Source organism: Oncorhynchus kisutch, linkage group LG4 (assembly GCF_002021735.2).
Source record: "Oncorhynchus kisutch isolate 150728-3 linkage group LG4, Okis_V2, whole genome shotgun sequence".
In the NCBI taxonomy this organism is placed as follows: domain Eukaryota; kingdom Metazoa; phylum Chordata; class Actinopteri; order Salmoniformes; family Salmonidae; genus Oncorhynchus; species Oncorhynchus kisutch.
Genome location: NC_034177.2, coordinates 58,039,666 through 58,057,215, shown reverse-complemented (window position 1 = coordinate 58,057,215; position 17,550 = coordinate 58,039,666). Strand labels below are relative to the sequence as shown.

The 17,550-nt window shown below is 42.4% G+C and overlaps 1 protein-coding gene across 3 annotated transcripts in view; it reads right to left on the bottom strand.

Annotated features, from left to right (window-relative positions):
* ercc6 (excision repair cross-complementation group 6) overlaps window positions 1-17,298 on the bottom strand; it is a 49,939-nt gene extending 32,641 nt beyond the window's left edge. Inside the window, exons 1-8 of one of the 3 annotated variants that reach the window (XM_020481387.2) lie at window positions 17,196-17,298; window positions 16,020-16,237; window positions 13,682-13,910; window positions 13,380-13,500; window positions 13,038-13,152; window positions 8,536-8,705; window positions 8,352-8,459; window positions 7,754-8,196 (exon numbers count right to left, since the gene is read on the bottom strand). In XM_020481387.2, the coding sequence (XP_020336976.1) occupies window positions 7,754-8,196; window positions 8,352-8,459; window positions 8,536-8,705; window positions 13,038-13,152; window positions 13,380-13,500; window positions 13,682-13,910; window positions 16,020-16,227 (1,394 nt within the window). In that variant the 5' untranslated portion in view covers window positions 16,228-16,237; window positions 17,196-17,298. Of the gene's footprint in view, window positions 1-7,753; window positions 8,197-8,351; window positions 8,460-8,535; window positions 8,706-13,037; window positions 13,153-13,379; window positions 13,501-13,681; window positions 13,911-16,019; window positions 16,238-16,874; window positions 17,098-17,195 lie in introns of those variants that run through there. The other 2 variants (XM_020481386.2, XM_020481385.2) reach the window with 2 other exon arrangements.
* Window positions 17,299-17,550: the final 252 nt, after the last annotated feature.

The window sequence follows — 17,550 nt, the reverse complement described above, 5'->3', positions numbered from 1 at the left end:
AGAGATTAGCATTAGCGGCTAACAAGATTTAGGAACAACTTGCTAAGAAAAGACAAATTAGCTGTTTGCAGATGTAAGAAACAAGCTAACAGTGTAATTATAGAATGCTAGTAGATTTATATTAAGAAGCAAAGTGACAACTGCATCATTGTCATCAACAGTGTTGCATATGCTGCACTGATCACGCAGACTGAACGCAAGTGTCTCGTGTAGTGATGGGTCTTTTGAGAACGAGTCGGCTCTAAGAGCCGGCTTGCATATCAGAAGAGCCGAATCTACGTATAAAAAATATAAAAATAAAGATATGAATAATCAAAAGATTTAAATGAATAGAATTAACTAATTCAAAAAACGAAATAAATAAATAAATAAATAATGAAATAGGCCTAAATGCTCAAGCGCACACACACATTCGTTCTGACTGTCTGCTCAGACTAACTGCCTCACCTGTTGTTCCTGTCAATCAGACACGCAGTGTCAACCAATGAACCAAAGATGCGTGAGGGAGGGCCGAGCCAACTCACTCACAGTCACACACTTAGCAGCTGAGGAGAGGAAGGACAGCTGTGAAAACAGCTGGAAAATGAGTTGGAAGCAAAGTAGCATTTGGGTGCATTTCATTAATGTAGACAATGTTAGAGTAGTGTAGAATTTGTCAAAACAAGATCTCATATAAAGCCGGTTCTACGCACAACCTACACCGGCAGATGCGAACTGTGCACCCAACTGTGAAGCTAGCTGTAGTGGATCTTCGAGAAACTAGCGGGCCTGCTAGTGATAGTGGTGTAGCCAGCACCTCCACACGTGGAGATGTATCCACTCAGTCAAGTAGGCCTACTCCGCGACCCACAGCAACGCAGTCTTCTATGGACCAGTTTATACCAAAGTCTATGTCTGAGGCAAAACAAGGCCAAATTGATATTGCACTGGCTAAAATGATTGACACCGATTAGCAGCCATTTTTGATCGTGGAGGACAGAGGTTTTAGAAATTATAGCAATAGTCCAATGTACACAATTCCAAGCAGGAAACCCTTTCAAAATCACTTATTCCACAACTGTACGAGAGCACACAGGCTTCAGTGGGGGAAAGAGTCCAAAAAGCTACTGCAGTTTGCCTTACTACTGACTGCTGGACATCAAGGGTAATCACTTCTTACATGTCGGTTACATGTCACTTCATTGAAGGTTTTTCGATGTCTAGCTGTCTTCTGGACTGCTTTGAGTTCAGTGACAGACACACCTCAAGGAACTTGGCAGAGGAACTGTTGAGAGTGGCCAGAGAATGGCAAGTAGATGGAAAAGTGGTCTGTTGTGTTAGCGACAATGCAGCTAACATAACCAATCAGCCTGATTGTAAGAGATTCTCTGAAGGTGATGAAGCCTACTGTGGACAAAGTGAAAGCAGCTGTGGAATGCTTCCACAGGAGCACAGTAGGTGCTGAAAAATGCCAGATGGGGATGCCTGAGCTGAGGCCTAAACAAGACTGCACAACAAGGTGGAATTCAACATGGTATATGTTGAAGAGGTTTATGCCATCATCTATACCCTGGCCATTGCCAATGACCCTGTTGATGCTCTGACCCAAAAGGATTGGGAGGTGGTGGAGGAGGTGTGCAGAGTCCTGGAACCCTTTGAGCAAGTCACTGTGGAGATCAGTGGAGAGAGGTACAGTAAGCAGTTATTACTACATCATTATTTAACCCTGTATTATATATGTATATGAGCAGTAGATGATAATGTAGTATCAGTGGACAAAACATGAACCTGAACTAATAAGTTACTGTTCTCTCTTGTCAGCTATGTGACAGCCTAAAAAATTATACTCCTGTGTAAGGGTCTGCAGCAAATCACAACCAGGGCAACAGGAAGAAGAGGGATCAGATGGAGCAGAAGCACCAGCAGTAGTGCCACAAATGTCTGCTGTTTGGATGCTGTTTGACGAGAGAGCAACTGGGGATGCAGCACGAAGGAATCCCTTAGCAGATGCCATAATGGAGGTACGATACTATTTGGAGGAGCCTCTGTCTACCCAAGACTTACTAAAATCATGACAGGGTGACTCTGCATAGTGGCCACATCCGTTCCCTCAGAGGGTCTTCTCGAAAACGGGACAAATAATTACTGAGAGAAGAAACTGAAATCAGCCCCTCGAAAGTGAGGCAGCTTGTATTTCTGAATGCAAATCTCTCAAAAGCATAATATGGTCAGCATTGCTGTGTGCTGCTGGTTATAACATGGCAATAAAGAAGAGAGAGAAAAGAGGGACCAGTTTAAAGTGGGATGCTGCAGTTTTGCACCTTATTTATTTTTCTTTGATATGGGTGCAATATTCTATTATTATGCTGTTCAGATTCTATTCGTTTTGAATGGTTAGATTTATATGCACTTTGTTTATATACACAGTAAAAAAATTATACTTTAAATGCAAATGTTTAATAGCATTATTTTTAACAACGAACCAATGCATGTTTAAATAAATTGTGGTTAAGGTAGAGTTTGATTTCATTTAATAATATAATTAGAATTGTTTTAAAATCATCGCAAACTGTGACTTGAAAAAAATATTTTTTAAGCCGTTTGGCAGCCAAAAGAGCAGGCACTTTTTGGTGAGCTGAGCCAAACGAGCCAGCTCACTGAACAGAGCCGGAATGCCCATCACTAGTCTCGTGGTTGAGGAACATCAAATGCGCTCCTTGAGTGACAGGGTGCGTGGCTAGGTCTGAGTGGAAAGCGGCATAGAGATGACCCAAGTAGCGAAAAATGGACGTTACACACTGCCTATCACATTTAACAAACCAAACATTCAAATACCGGTATAGGAGGTAAAGTAAAAAACACAAACCTGTCCGTGCATGAATACCGGTATACCGCCCAGCCCTAACTAAGGTAAAAAAAAAAGACGTTTTTGTTTTATTCCTTTTTAATGCCTGGATTCCGTGAGGGCCCTAATTATCATGGACCAGAATGAGTCTCTCCACTACTTATTGCTGCAGTGATGATTCACTGTCGTCATCGAATATTTTCATAATTTATCTGCAGATAATTGCAAAAAAGGTAGGCCTAACAGTAGCCGATGCAAATTAGTGAGCGGCTCTCTCACCGGCTCTCTCTAAAAAGCCTAGTTAATATTAAGTGGAAAAAGTAGCCGGTTGAAAACGAGTAAGTAACCGGTTGATTAGCCGCAGCCGGCACGAATGGAAAACAGTGCTTCCATTATTTACCAGAAATTAGTGTGAAAGTACAAAGTTTCTCCCACTAGATGCTGCTGTTCCTGATACTTTTACCCATTTTGCTGGTCTCCTGTGTTTATTAAATGGATATAACATTTTCTTAGCAACTTTAAGTAAAAAAATATATATATATTTTGCTGATGGTGAAAATACATTGTGCCGTCAACCCAGTCCTCTATGAAAGCAATTCAGTTTGTCCTTCTCTTAGGCTAAATTTGTGTCCAGGAAAACGTCCCCTCTGTGTGTGGTTTATTCCCTTAAAAAAAGGTATGGATTAGTTAGACCAACAGCAGTTCTAATGGTTTCAATGTTATGTTATTTAATGGTCTTCAAAGAGTTAAAGTCCCAAACACTGTATACACTGTATAGTTTTCTGCAAGGGTAATTGTATTTGGCTGGGTGTAAAGGTAAATGTCACTAAATCACACTACATATAGAGATGTTTTCTAATAATTGTATTGAAAAACATAAAACTGCCATGCAATGGTTTATAATTGTATTCTTTTATTAGGACTCTCACAACATTTTAGAGACACTAGCCCATTTCTCCATCAAAGTTTTGGGCGTGTAGAAAAAGCCTTCATACGAACTGCCATTTGGACTATTTAAGGAGAGTTGGGTTGAAGCATTAGGTTGCTCAGAAAAGGACAAACTGAATTGCTTTCATAGAGGACTGGCTTGACCACACAATTTATTTTCATCATGAGCAAAAGCTACTGGTTTTCTACCCAAAGTTGCAAAGAAAATGTTGCGATCCATTTAATAAACACAAGAGATCAGAAAAATTGATAAAAGGGTGTGCTGGCAGCAGCAGGAAAAGCGGCATCTAGTGGGAAAAACCTGGTACTTAAACACTAAATTATGGTAAATAATGCAAATGACTTCAATGGCTAATTTCTCTAAATGGGGGGGGGGGGGGGGAAATAAGAACCAGATTCACAGGAAATACATCACAAGGGATGAAGAAGCAATACTGCAGACCACATCTTTAAACCACACTGAACAAAAATACAAACACGTAAAGTGTTGGTCCCATGTTTCATGAGCTGAAATAACAGATCCCAACAATGTTCAATACGCACAGAAAGCTTATTTCTCAAAAATGTTGAGCACAAATTTGTTTACATCCTTGTTGATGAGCATTTCTCCTTTGCCGAGATAATCCATCCACCTGACTGCGGTGGCATATCAAGAAGCTGATTAAACAGCATGGTCATTACACATGTGCACCTTGTGCTAGTGACAATAAAAGGCCACCCTAAAATGCGCAGTTATGTCACACAACACCACAGATGACTAAAGTTGAGGGCACGTGCAATTGGCATGCTGACTACAGGAATGTCCACCAGAGCTGTTGCCAGAGAATGTAATATTCATTCCTCTCCCAACGTTGTTTTACAGAATTTGGCAGTACGTCCAACTGGCCACACAACCACAGACCAAGTGTATGGAATCGTGTCGGAAAGCGGTTTGCGGATGTCAATGTTGTGAACAGAGTGCCCCATGGTGGCGGTGGGGTTATGGTATGGGCAGGCATAAGCTACAAACAACAAACACAAATCCTTTTTATCGATGGCAATTTGAATGCACAGAGATACAAGGATCTGTACACAATTCCTGAAGGTGAAAATGTCCCAGTTCTTCCATGGCCTGCATACTCACCAGACATGTCACTCATTGAGCATGTTTGGGATGCTCTGGATCGACGTGTACAACAGTGTGTTCCAGTTCCTGTCAATATCCACAAACGTCGCACAGCCATTGAAGAGAAGTGGGTCACCATTCCACAGGCCACAATCAACAGCCTGATGAACTATATGTGAAGGAGATGTGTCGCGCTGGATGAGGCAAATGGTGGTCCAGTCAGTATCTGGTGTGTTTTCTGATCCTCATCCTTACTTTTTATTTATTTAAAAAAGGTATCTGTGACCAACAGATGATAGATTAGGGCCTAATGCATTTATTTCAATTGACTGATTTCCTTATATGAACTGTAACTCAGTAAAATCTTTGAAATTGTTGCATGTTGCGTTTATATCTTTGTTCAGTATACTTGTTAAACATAGAAAACTGATACTGTATACTGGTTATTGGGGTGGGATTGGTGTGGGGGGGTGGGGGTCCGTGGATAGCTTTTGACCATTTTATTGGATTCCTAATGTCTTACCAGGTTTTGATACTGAGACCAGTTTGACTTGGCAATGCGACAAACATTGATAATCTGGTTAGTTTTTGGTTCACAATTTACTTTTTTAATCATCATGATTTATTTAAACAGTAATGTGCAATTTACCAAAAATAAACCAACAACAGCACGGGACTGCCTATGGCAGTGTGTGTCAGGACTCAATGTTGAACACAGTTTGTGCCTAGAAAGTACTTATCACATGCTCGCTGCACTCATATAGCCTATAGATATTCTGTCGGGCAGTTGGTTGTTGCGTGGAGCGAAGACCGAGAGCGGTAGGGGTAGGAAAGACGTTCCAAGTTCTGATATCTACCAGTAAATGCCAAGGCGAGAATGTGTATGCAAATCAGGAATTTAAAAAGTTCAGTCTCGTTAGAATATTTGCAATGCGCAACTCAGTCATCATGGAATAGCCTATCTTGAAAATCCGACATTGCCTCTAGGCTCTTTGGTCCTTGAAGTAATTTAAGTTATGGTATCCAATTTAGAAGTTCTACTGCTCCAATATAATTATTCTGCAATTTCATTTCTATCAGATTTTATGAGAGATATTGGCACTTCCGTTTGTTTCCCGCCGTCTCAAATGAAGGGTGTTTGCCCTAGTCTGTTGCGGTAAAAACCATATGCGGTTATTATAAGCAAGACAACATCGAATGTTGCCTTCAACTTGGTTTTCCATACAATGCGTTCCATTACAAAGGGAATCGGGTTTTTAATAGCTTTTCGTTTTAACACATGATACAGTATTCCCTCAACATCTCAAATGGCGAGACTGACTAGCTACCAAATGGACAGACTTCATTAGTGTGTGTGTCGGGAGCATGCAGTCGATTTAGTCAGACAATGCCAGCATTATTTCAACATATTTTAGAACGTAAAAATAGTGCGAATGTCAATGCGGCGGGTAGGCCTACTAAAATTATTATGCATGTTTTGTTTTTTTAAATATACATTTTGGGCCTATTATAGGCCATTACAACAATTCAATAGGAGATTACAATGAAGTGCTTGAAAAAGTCCTTTAAAGTCCTTGAATTTGACTTGCCAATGTCTGTATGAACCATGCATAGGCTACTTGATCAGCCCGCAACTGAAAGATACAATTATCGTGATATTGTTAGAGGGGTAAAGATAAAAGAGTTTTGTTCGGGGGCCAGGCAAGTATTAACCCTGCCGAAAGGAACATGGTAGAATAGATAGAGTATCGCTCCCAGACGCACACACATCAGCAGAAGAACTAGAAAAGTATCCTATGCCCTACTGGCAGAATCATGATCATTTGAATCAATCGAGTGGCCATTTGTTTTGAAAACTCCATCACAAGTGCGCTACAGAAACACCACTAGCCAAACACAACTGTCTGGCTGGTGCACACCTTAACCGAAGGGTAACTAGACCATTTAAAAAGATATATATATATATTTTTTTATACAATGGTCCCCTGGTGTGGTTTAAGCATTATTGTGGATTTAGAACATTCAATTGTGTTTTGAGAGCAAAAACCAGCATTTTTTCCCACAATTCTGCCCTCTAGAGGATTTCGCAGAAATGAACACATGGCACTTAAAAATCTGAAATAAATACATTTTGCACTTTATTTTAACACTATTTTCGATGCCGTTACAGTAAATCTATCCAAATCGATGTAAGAACACAAGGGCATGCTAATTTAAAAAGACGGCTAGTCATTATTAGCCCAGTTCTGTATGGAATGCAGGCACATTATGGGACACAGGCCAAGTCATTATCAAATCATGTGCTGGTGCCACCAACTGAAAAAGTTGGTAACACCAGTGCCATCAGTTGGAAAAAGTTAGCGCAGAACCCTGCTTACTCATTGTTATGAAGAATTATGGTCCAAATCGAATGTTCAGTACCATTTATTGAAGATTATATGAATCTTTTAAGTTAAAATGGACAATTTGGGTGCAATACATTTACTTCATAGAGATCAAATTACATTTCAACAAAATAATATTTTCAGGAATGCTAATCTTATTTGTTTATAACTACAGAAACCATCAGTACCCAGAGCAGTAATGTTGAATTATCATTCCAGCTGTGTAGCTTGTAGTGCAGAGAAAGGACACATTAAGAGGTAAGGACTAACCTACTAGTGATTAGGCTACACCTTTAACATCAGTTTTTCCACTACTACCTATGTTACTTAGATGGGACAAACTGCCCTGCCCTGCTCATCTATGTTTGAATGCGTTTTCATAGGAATGTTCTAAAGTTGATGTTGGCAGCCTGGATGCTGATGAGGTAAATTTACAGGTAGAAGGTGTGTGTTTATCATATACTCTGTGAAGGCATGTTTTTTTTTTTTTACCGTATCCTCTGTTTGTAGAACTCCACATCTCCATCGTCTTTCTTCATCTTCTCTTTTCCCTTTTTCCCTGAACCCTTGTCTTCCTCTGAGCTGTCGGGGTAATACTCCTCGTCATGCTCTCTCCTTTTCCCCGTCTTCCCCCCTTTTTCTTCACTCTTCGTCCTGTAGGGCTTTAACTCATAGTAGTCAACCTCATCCTCCTCTCCCCAGCCCTCATCTCGGTCCTCCCTCTCTTCTCTGTCAGGGTCCATCAGTTCATCACTGGGGAGGTACTCAGACCCCTCGCTGTCCATCTCATCTCCCCCAGCTTGAAGCTTCGTCCTGGGCTTGGGGATCAGCGTGACCCTCTTAGCCGGGGCCTTAGAGTGGGCCTTCAGAGCGGTCCTCTGCAGCTTACGCATTCGCTTCTGGAGCTTCTTATCCACAGAGTAGGAGGGGAGAGCCTAGTAATGGTATGAATGATAAGCACAGTCATAATAATAATCATGAAACGGATTAAGATATAATGCTTTTCACCATAAGTAGCCATAGAGTCACAGATTCAGGAATTAATGGTACCTAAATCTCCACACACACACACACACACACAATCACCCACCGCTTCGTTGGTCTTTTTCCCTTCCTTGCCCACAGCAGTCTTCTTCTTCTGCTTTAGGGGTGCAGGTCTCTTCCTGTCCACCGCCATCTTAGCTTGGTCCGCCAAGTACTGAACAATAACAATAACAAATCAATCAACCTATCAACCAATCAACCAATCAATTTTTAAAAAATGATCCACCTACAGCGTCGAAGCCCGAGTTTTCAGACAGCATGAACTTGCGTGGTTCATTCTTATCCTCCTTCTGAGGGACCCTCGTTCCAAACGGTGTCATGTGACCCGTCCGGATTAGCTCCTCCCACTCCGTCTCCTGTTCCGGCATCAGCATACTGCCCAGAGTAGATGGGCCGGGCTCTGTTAAAACAAAATAGGTTAAATGTTTTAATGATTACATACTGTTTTACCCACATTATATGTATATACTGCATTGTAATCATGGCTCGTCCTATTATAACTACTGCTGTACACACATTTTCTATTCATATACTGTCCATACACACCATTATATATATACACTGAACAAAAATATAAATGGTCCCATGTCTCATGAGCTGAAATTTAAAAAATCCCAGAAATGTTCCATACGCACAAAAAGCTTATTTCTCTCAAATGTTGTGCACAAATTTGTTTATATCCCTGTTAGTGAGCATTTCTCCATTGCCAAGATAATCCATCCACCTAAAAGGTGTGGCATATCAACAAGCTGATTAAACAGCATGATCATTACACAGGGAGGGAAATTAACAATTTAATACATTTTAGAATAAAGCTGTAACGAAACAAAATGTGAAAAAAGTAAAAGGGGTTTGAATACTTTCTGAATGCACTGTGTATTTTGGTCTTTCTCCCATTCTTCTCTGCAGATCCTCTTAAGCTCTGTCAGGGTGGATGGGGAGCGTCACTGCACAGGGATTTTCAGGTCTCTCCAGAGATGTTCGATCGGGTTCAAGTCCGGACTCTGGCTGGACCACTCAAGGACTATCAGCCATCCTGCTTTGTCTTGGTTGTGTGTTTAGAGTCATTGTCATGTTGGAAGGTGAACCGTTGCCCCAGTCTGAGGTCCTGAACTCTCTGGAGCAGGTTTTCATCAAGGATCTCCTTGTACTTTGCTCTGCTAAACTGTCCCCCGATCCTGACTAGTCTCCCAGTCCCATGTTTCTCATGGCTGAGAGTCCTTTAGGTGTCTTTTGAAAAACTCCAAGCGGGCTGTAATATGCCTTTTACTGAGAACTGGCTTTCGTCTGGCCACTCAACCATAAAGGCCTGAATGGTGGAGTGCTGCAGAGATGGTTGTCCTTCTGGAAGGTTCTCCCATCTCTACAGAGGAACTCTGGAGCTCTGTCAGAGTGACCAACGGGTTCTTGGTCACCTCCCTGACCAAGGCCCTTCTCCCCCAATTGCTCAGTTTGGCCGGGCGGCCAGCACTAGGAAGAGTCTTGGTGGTTCCAAACTTCTTCCATTTAAGAATGATGGCGGCCACTGTGTTCTTGGGGACCTTCAAATAATGCTGCTGACATTTTTTGGTACCCTTCCCCAGATCTGTGCCTCGACATAATCCTGTCTCGGAGCTCAACGGACAATTCCTTCGACTTTATAGCTTCATTTTATACATTTTAGAACAAGGCTATAACATAATAAAATGTGAGAAAAGTGAAGCGGTCTGAAAACTTTCCAAATGCACCATATATAGAGTAGCAGTCAAACGTTTGGACATACCTACTCATTCAAAGGTTTTTCTTTCATTTGTATTTTTTTTCTCTAAATTGTGGGAAACAATGAAATAACACATGGAATCATGTAGTAACCAAAACGTGGTAAACAAATCAAAATTTATTTTACATGAGATTCTTTAAAGTAGCCACCCTTTGCCTTGATGACAGCTTTGCACATTCTTGGCATTATGGCAAGAACAGCTCAAATAAGCAAAGAGAAACGACAGTCCATCATTACTTTAAGAAATGAAGGTCAGTAAATCCAGAAAAACAACTTAGAAAATTTCTTCAAATGCAGTCGCAAAAACCATCATCAAGCGCTATGATAAAACTGGCTCTCATGAGGACCGCCACAGGAAAGGAAGACCCAGAGTTACCTCTGCTGCAGAGGATAAGTTCAATAGTTAACAGCCTCAGAAATTGCAGCCCAAAAAAATGCTTCACAGAGTTCAAGTAACAAACATCTCAACATCAACTGTTCAGAGGAGATTGCGTGAATCAGGCCATCATTTATTTATTCATTTAATTTAACTAGGCAAGTCAGCTTAGAACAAATTCGTAATTACAATGGCGGCCTACCCCGGCGAAAGCCGAACGATGCTGGACCAATTGTGCACCGCCCTATGGGACTCCCAATCACGGCCGGATGTGACGCAGCCTAGATTCAAACCAGGTCCTGCAGTGACGCGTCTTGCACTGAAGCAGTGTCTTAGAACACTGCGCCACTCGACTCATTGTCAAATTGCTGCAAAGAAACCACTACTAAAGGACACCAATAAGAAGAAGACACTTGCTTGGGCCAAGAAACACAAGCAATGGACATTAGACCAGCGGAAATTTGTCATTTCATCTGTAGTCCAAATTTGCGATTTTTGGTTCCAACCGACGTGTCTTTGTGAGACGCAGAGTTGGTGAATGGATGACCTCCACATGTGGTTCCAACCGTAAAGCATGGAGGAGGAGGTGTGATGGTGTGGGGGTGCTTTGCTGGTGACACTGTCTGATTTATTTAGAATTCAAGGTACACTTAACCAGCATGGATACCACAGCATTCTGCAGTGATACGCCATCCCATCTGTTTTGCACTTAGTGGGACTATCATTTGTTTTTCAACAGGACAATGACCCAACACACCTCCAGGCTTTGTAAGGGCTATTTGACCAAGAAGGAGAGTGATGAGTGCTGCATCAGATGACCTGGCCTCCACAATCACCCGCCCTCAACCCAATTGAGATGGTTTGGGATGAGTTGGACCGCAGAGTGACGGAAAAGCAGCCAACAAGTGCTCAGCATGTGGGAACTCATTCAAGACTGTTGGAAAAGAATTCCATCTGAAGCTTGTTGAGAGAATGGTTGAGAGAATGCCAAAAGTGTGCAAATACCAAGAGTGTGTCATCAAGGCAAAGGGTGGCTAATTTGAAGAATCTCAAATATAAAATATGTTTTGATTTGTTGAACACTTTTTGGTTACATGATTCCATATGTGTTATTTCATAGTTTTGATGTCTATACCCTTGAATGAGTAGGTGTCCAAACTTGTGGTAATAATATATATACACATACAGTTGAAGTTGGAAGTTTACATACACTTAGGATGGAGTCATTAAAACTCGTTTTTCAACCACTCCACACTTTCTTGTTAACAAACTATAGTTTTGGCAAGTCTGTTAATGAGTCAGAAGTTTACATACACTAAATTGACTGTGCCTTTAAACAGATTGGAAAAATCCAGAAAATTGTGTCATAGGTTTAGACGCTTCTCATAGACCTTGAAATACATCCTACCCTTCCAACTCTGTGCCTCGTTGCTCGACATCATGGGAAAATCGAAGGAAATCAGCCAAGACCTCAGAAGAAAAAAAATGTAGCTCCACAAGTCTGGTTCATCCTTAGGAGCAATTTCCAAATGCCTGAAGGTACCACCTTCATCTGTACAAACAATAGGAAGCAAGTATAAACACCATGGGACCACGCAGCAGTCATACCGCTCAGGAAGGAGACTGTCTCCTAGTGGTGAACGTACTTTGGTGCGAAAAGTGCAAATCAATCCCAGAACACCATAAAGGACCTTGTGAAGATGCTGGAGGAAACAAGTACAAAAGTATCTATATCCACAGTAAAACGAGTCCTATATCGACATAACCTGAAAGGCCTCTCAGCAAGGAAGAAGCCACTGCTCCAAAACCGCAATAAAAAAGCCAGACTACAGTTTGCAACTGCACATGGGGACAAAGATTGTACTTTTTGGAGGAATGTCCTCTGGTCTGATGAAACAAAACTAGAACTGTTTGGCCATAATGACCATTGTTATGTTTGGGGGAAAAAGGGGGAGGCACGGGGGTGGCAGCATCGTGTTGTGGGGGTGCTTTGCTGCAGGAAAGACTGGTGCAATTCACAAAATAGATGGCATCATGTGGGAGGAAAATGATGTGGATATATTGAAGCAACATCTCAAGACATCATTCAGGAAGTTACAGCTTGGTCGCAAATGGGTCTTCCAAATGGACAATGACCTCAAGCATACTTCCAAAGTTGTGGCAAAATGGCTTAAGGACAACAAAGTCAAGGTATTGGAGTGGGCATCACAAAGCCCTAACCTCAATCCTATAGAAAATGTGTGGGCAGAGCTGAAAAAGCGAGTGAGAGAAAGGAGGCCTTACAAACCCGACTCAGTTACACCAGCTCTGTCAGGAGGAATGGGCCAAAATTCACCCAACTTATTGTGGGAAGCTTGTGGAAGTCTACCCGAAACGTTTGACCAAAGATAAACAATTTAAAGGCAATGCTACCAAATACTAATTGAGTGCATGTAAACTCCTGACCCACTGGGAATGTGATGAAAGAAATAAGAGCTGAAATAAATCATTCTCTCTACTATTATTCTAACATTTCACCTTCTTAAAATAATTTAGAGACCATAGAGTACCGCAAATGTGCAAAGAATGGGACAGGGCAATCAAGAGAAGTCACTCACCTTCGTCCACATCGTCCTCCAGCAGTAGCTCAGCCTCTATCTTCAGTGTGTCTTCTCCCCCCAGGATGGCCTGTAGTCTCCTCTGCTTTGCTCTGATCTTCTTCAATTGCTTCTCCTGCAGAGAGACATCTTCATATTGAATATCATCATCATCATCATAACCAGCCCCATCATCACTTATAAAGGACAGGAGGAGCATCAAATCAGGAGACAGAATGTGCTGTCCACAAGAGGATCTGCAACAAGCGGACACTAGTAAACTTAACAAGAGCTAATCCATTGAAGAACAGTGGATCACGGCTTGCATAGCACAGCCGCATTCCTTACAGCAGTTTTCCTCACCTTGTTCTCTTTCTGCCGTCTGACAGACTCCATCTTCCTGTTAATGTCTTTACTGGAAGTAGCATAGGGAGTCAGCTGCTCTATGATCTTATTAATATGCTTCAGAGCTGCCATACATGACCTGGAACACACACACACACATACATTAGTACAGAACTGACACATGTGCAGCCTGACCGATACCTGCTCCAACTACAATTATACCCCAGCAGCTCTTCTGTACTCTATTGCTCTACCAACCCAGTTCTAACCCTTAGACTTAGCTAGATTAACCGTCACCCAGCCCTATCCAAAGGCCATACCTGACATCGTCTAGTACAGACTGGTACTCCTTCTCTGCCTCGGCCTTGGCTGCAGCCTGGCTGGCTTCGTGTATGGCCTGGTCCACCTGCTGCAAGACCCCCTGCTCCAACACATCCTGGTCGTACACGGCGACACCCAGACCCTGTAGCTCTGCAGCCCCGGAGCTGGCACTCACAGCCTGGATAAGCTGACGGTCAATGTGTAGCAGGGCTCCAGACTTCTTAATGGCTAAGAACAGAGTACAGACACACACAGTCACTGTCACTAAGAACAACAGAGGAGTAATGATATAATGGCACCGTAGGTCTCCACACGTTCTCCTAACCAATTGTTATTTATAACTTTTTTGTACATGTTTCTGCCACCGTCTCTAATAACCGAAAATAGCTTCTAGATGTCAGGACAACGATTACTCACCTCGTGCTAGTGAGTCGGACGTGAAGGATTTACTTCAGACTCCCGACAAGGCCCAAATCCCCGTAATTCGCATGAGAAAGAGACAGATATCGGGGACGTAGGACGGGGTGCCTTATAAGGATCCGACAGACGAGTGTGTAATCTGTCTCTACCATCAGTCCTATTAGCCAACTTACTTGGATAACAACATAGACGAGCTACGATCACGAATATCCTACTAACGGGCCATTAAAAACTCTAATATCTTATGTTTCACAGACAAAGGGAAGCACAGCGGCGAGCTGCCCAGTGTCACGAGCCTACCAGACGAGCTAAATTACTTCTATGCTCGCTTCGAGAAAAGCAACACTGAAGCATGCATTAGAGCATCAGCTGTTCCGGAAGACTGTTTGATCATGCTCTCCGTAGCCGACGTGAGTAAGACCTTTAAACAGGTCAACATTCACAAGGCCAGACGGATTACCAGGACGTGTACTCCGAGCATGTGCTGACCAACTGGCAAGTGTCTTCACTGACCTTTTCAAACTGACCCTGACGGAGACTGTAATACCAACATGTTTCAAGCAGACCACCATAGTCCATGTGCCCAAGAAGACTAACGTAACTTCAATTTGCATACCACCCCAACAGATCCACAGATGATGCAATCTCCATTGCACTGCACACTGCACTTTTCCACCTGGAAAAAAGGAACACCTATGCGAGAATGCTATTCATTGACTGCAGCTCAACATTCAACACCATAGTGCCCTCAAAACTCATTAAGCTAATGACCCTGGGACTAAACACCTCCCTCTGCGACTGGATCCTGGACTTCCTGATGGGCAGCCCCAGGTGGTAAGGGTAGGTTACAACACATCTGCCACACTGATCCTCAGCACAGTGGCCCCTCAGGGGTGCATGCTCAGTCCCCTCATGTACTCCCTGTTCACTCATGACTGCATGGCCAGGTACGACTCCAACACCATCATTGAGTTTGCCGATGACACCACAGTGGTAGGCCTGATCACAGACAACGATGAGACAACATATAGGAAGGAGGTCAGAGACATGGTCGTGTGGTGCCAGGATAACAAGACCAAGCACGCCCCCATTCTAGTCGATGGGGCTATAGTGGAGCAGGTTGAGAGCTTCAAGTTCATTGGTGTCCACATCACCAACAAACTCATGGTCCAAACACACCAAGACAATCGTGAGGAGGGCACGATAATGCCTATTCCCCCTCAGGAGACTGAAAAGATTTGACATGGGTCCACAGATCCTCAAAAAGTTATATAGCTGCACCATCAAGAGCATCCTGGTTGCATCACTGCTTGGTATAGCAACTGCTCTGCCTCCGACCACAAGGCACTAGAGGGTAGTGCGTACGGCCCAGTACATCACTGGGGAAAAGCTTCCTGCCATCCAGGACCTCTATACCGGACAGGTGTCAGAGGAAGGCCCTAAAATTGTCAAAGACTCCAGCCACCCTAGTCATAGACTGTTCTCTCTGCTACCACACGGCAAGCGGTACTGGAGCGCCAAGTCTAGGTCCAAAAGGCTTCTTAACAGCTTATCCCTTCAAGCCATAAGACTCTGAACAGCTGATCAAATGGCTACCCAGACTATTTGTACCCCCCTTTTACACCGCTACTACTCTGTTATTATCTATGCAGTCACTTTAACTCTACCTACATGTACATATTACCTCAATTACCTCGACTAGCCTGTGCCTCCGCACATTGTCTCTGTATCGGTACCCCCTGTATATAGCCTTGCTACTGGTATTTTACTGCTGTTCTTTATTTGTTATTTTTCACTTATCTTTTTTTTTTTTTTTTACTTAACACTTATGTTTCTTAAAACGGCATTGTTGGTTATGGGCTTGTAAGTAAGCGCTTCACTGGAACATTTGTGAACCCAGACTATCCCTCTTCTTACCACTGCTGCCCTCCCCAGATCCAGTGCTATCTGGGCAGGCCATTGCAGGCTGCTCAGTGTCCCCCTGGCTGGTCCCAGTGATGGAGATTGAGCATCCAGCGGTTCCTCTGTTGGCCCCATCCTCCTCCATTCCTCCCGGGGTGAGAGCAGCACTAGCCGGGTTGGAGAGGATAAGAGGAACCTGGTTCTCAGTATCTTCTACAGGCATCCTGTTGCATCTTGAGACAGAAAGATAAAACTATCTGATTCAACTGCAGTGCAAATACAGATACACACGGGGAAAGAGATGTCAACAGATTGCAAAATTACACATAGCTTTGATCTGTAGCTATGGCTATCCAGTTCAGAGACTATTTCAGCTCTAAACTACACACTTACCAGCAGCTAGATAACTAAATAGAATATGTCATGACTTGATTTGAAAATGATCAATTTAGCTCTCTCTAGCTGCTGTAGTTATTCTACTAGATTAGGTCCAATAGCTAACGTTAACTAGATTACAAACTCATAATTTGAACGTTAGCAGAGTTGGCTAACTAACGTTAGTTAGCTATGTAACGTTTGCTAGCTAGTATCAATAACGTTAGCAGTTCACTCGTTTTATTTAGAAACTACAAGTTGCAACATTACTAACTAGTTACATTCCCGAGCTAGTAGCTAGCTAATTAGCTAGATAGTTGTGTAATGGAACGTTGTCGAGAGCAAATGCATTGTTGACAGAAAAGAGTCTAGTCTCGATCAATGAAACGAGGCTGATATAACGTCTCAAAGTTCGCCCATTTCACCACTTACATTACAATTACATCGAAATACAAAAAGTAATGTTAATGTCTTTAGCCTAGCTATGATACTTACAAATCGCCAAGTTACATAACATACCTGGCTACTCCTATTGTGATGCTTTCCACTAGATAGCACAGCCACAAAGTGAAGATGGGCTATATCGTATACTTTTTTTTATACAAACGTATGAAAACAAAAATTTGCTTTTTAGTGTTAATTTAGGGTTAGGCATAAGGTTAACCGTGTAGATAGGTTTAAAATTATATTTTAAGAAGATTTTTTTTTTCTTCTTCGATGAAGTTTAACGGCGGTTGGCATCCAATAAATGTGGCATTACCACCACCTACACTTATTTTCTATGGTATATTGACGATTACACATCCCACCACCTACTATGCGGCGTGGAAGCGTTTCTTCTTCTTCGATGGGTGTTTAACGACGGTTGGCATCCAATTGTAATTGTGCACTACCGCCACCCGCTGGACGCTGTATTGTATAAGAAACAAAAAAACAACATTTAGGGAAAAGGGTAAAGGACATCATACAAAATAAAGCACATCAACTAAGAAAACCCATCACAGCAGTGAAATCATGAAGACCCAAAAAACGTTCAGCAGCATTCACAGTGACTCCAATTTTCTTAGACTTCTTCTCCACTTATGCTGTACAGTTTATGACCATTGCAATAAATAATACAAAGTCCACCTTTTTAACAGGTAGCATTTCACTGTCCCTCGGTTGATGAGAA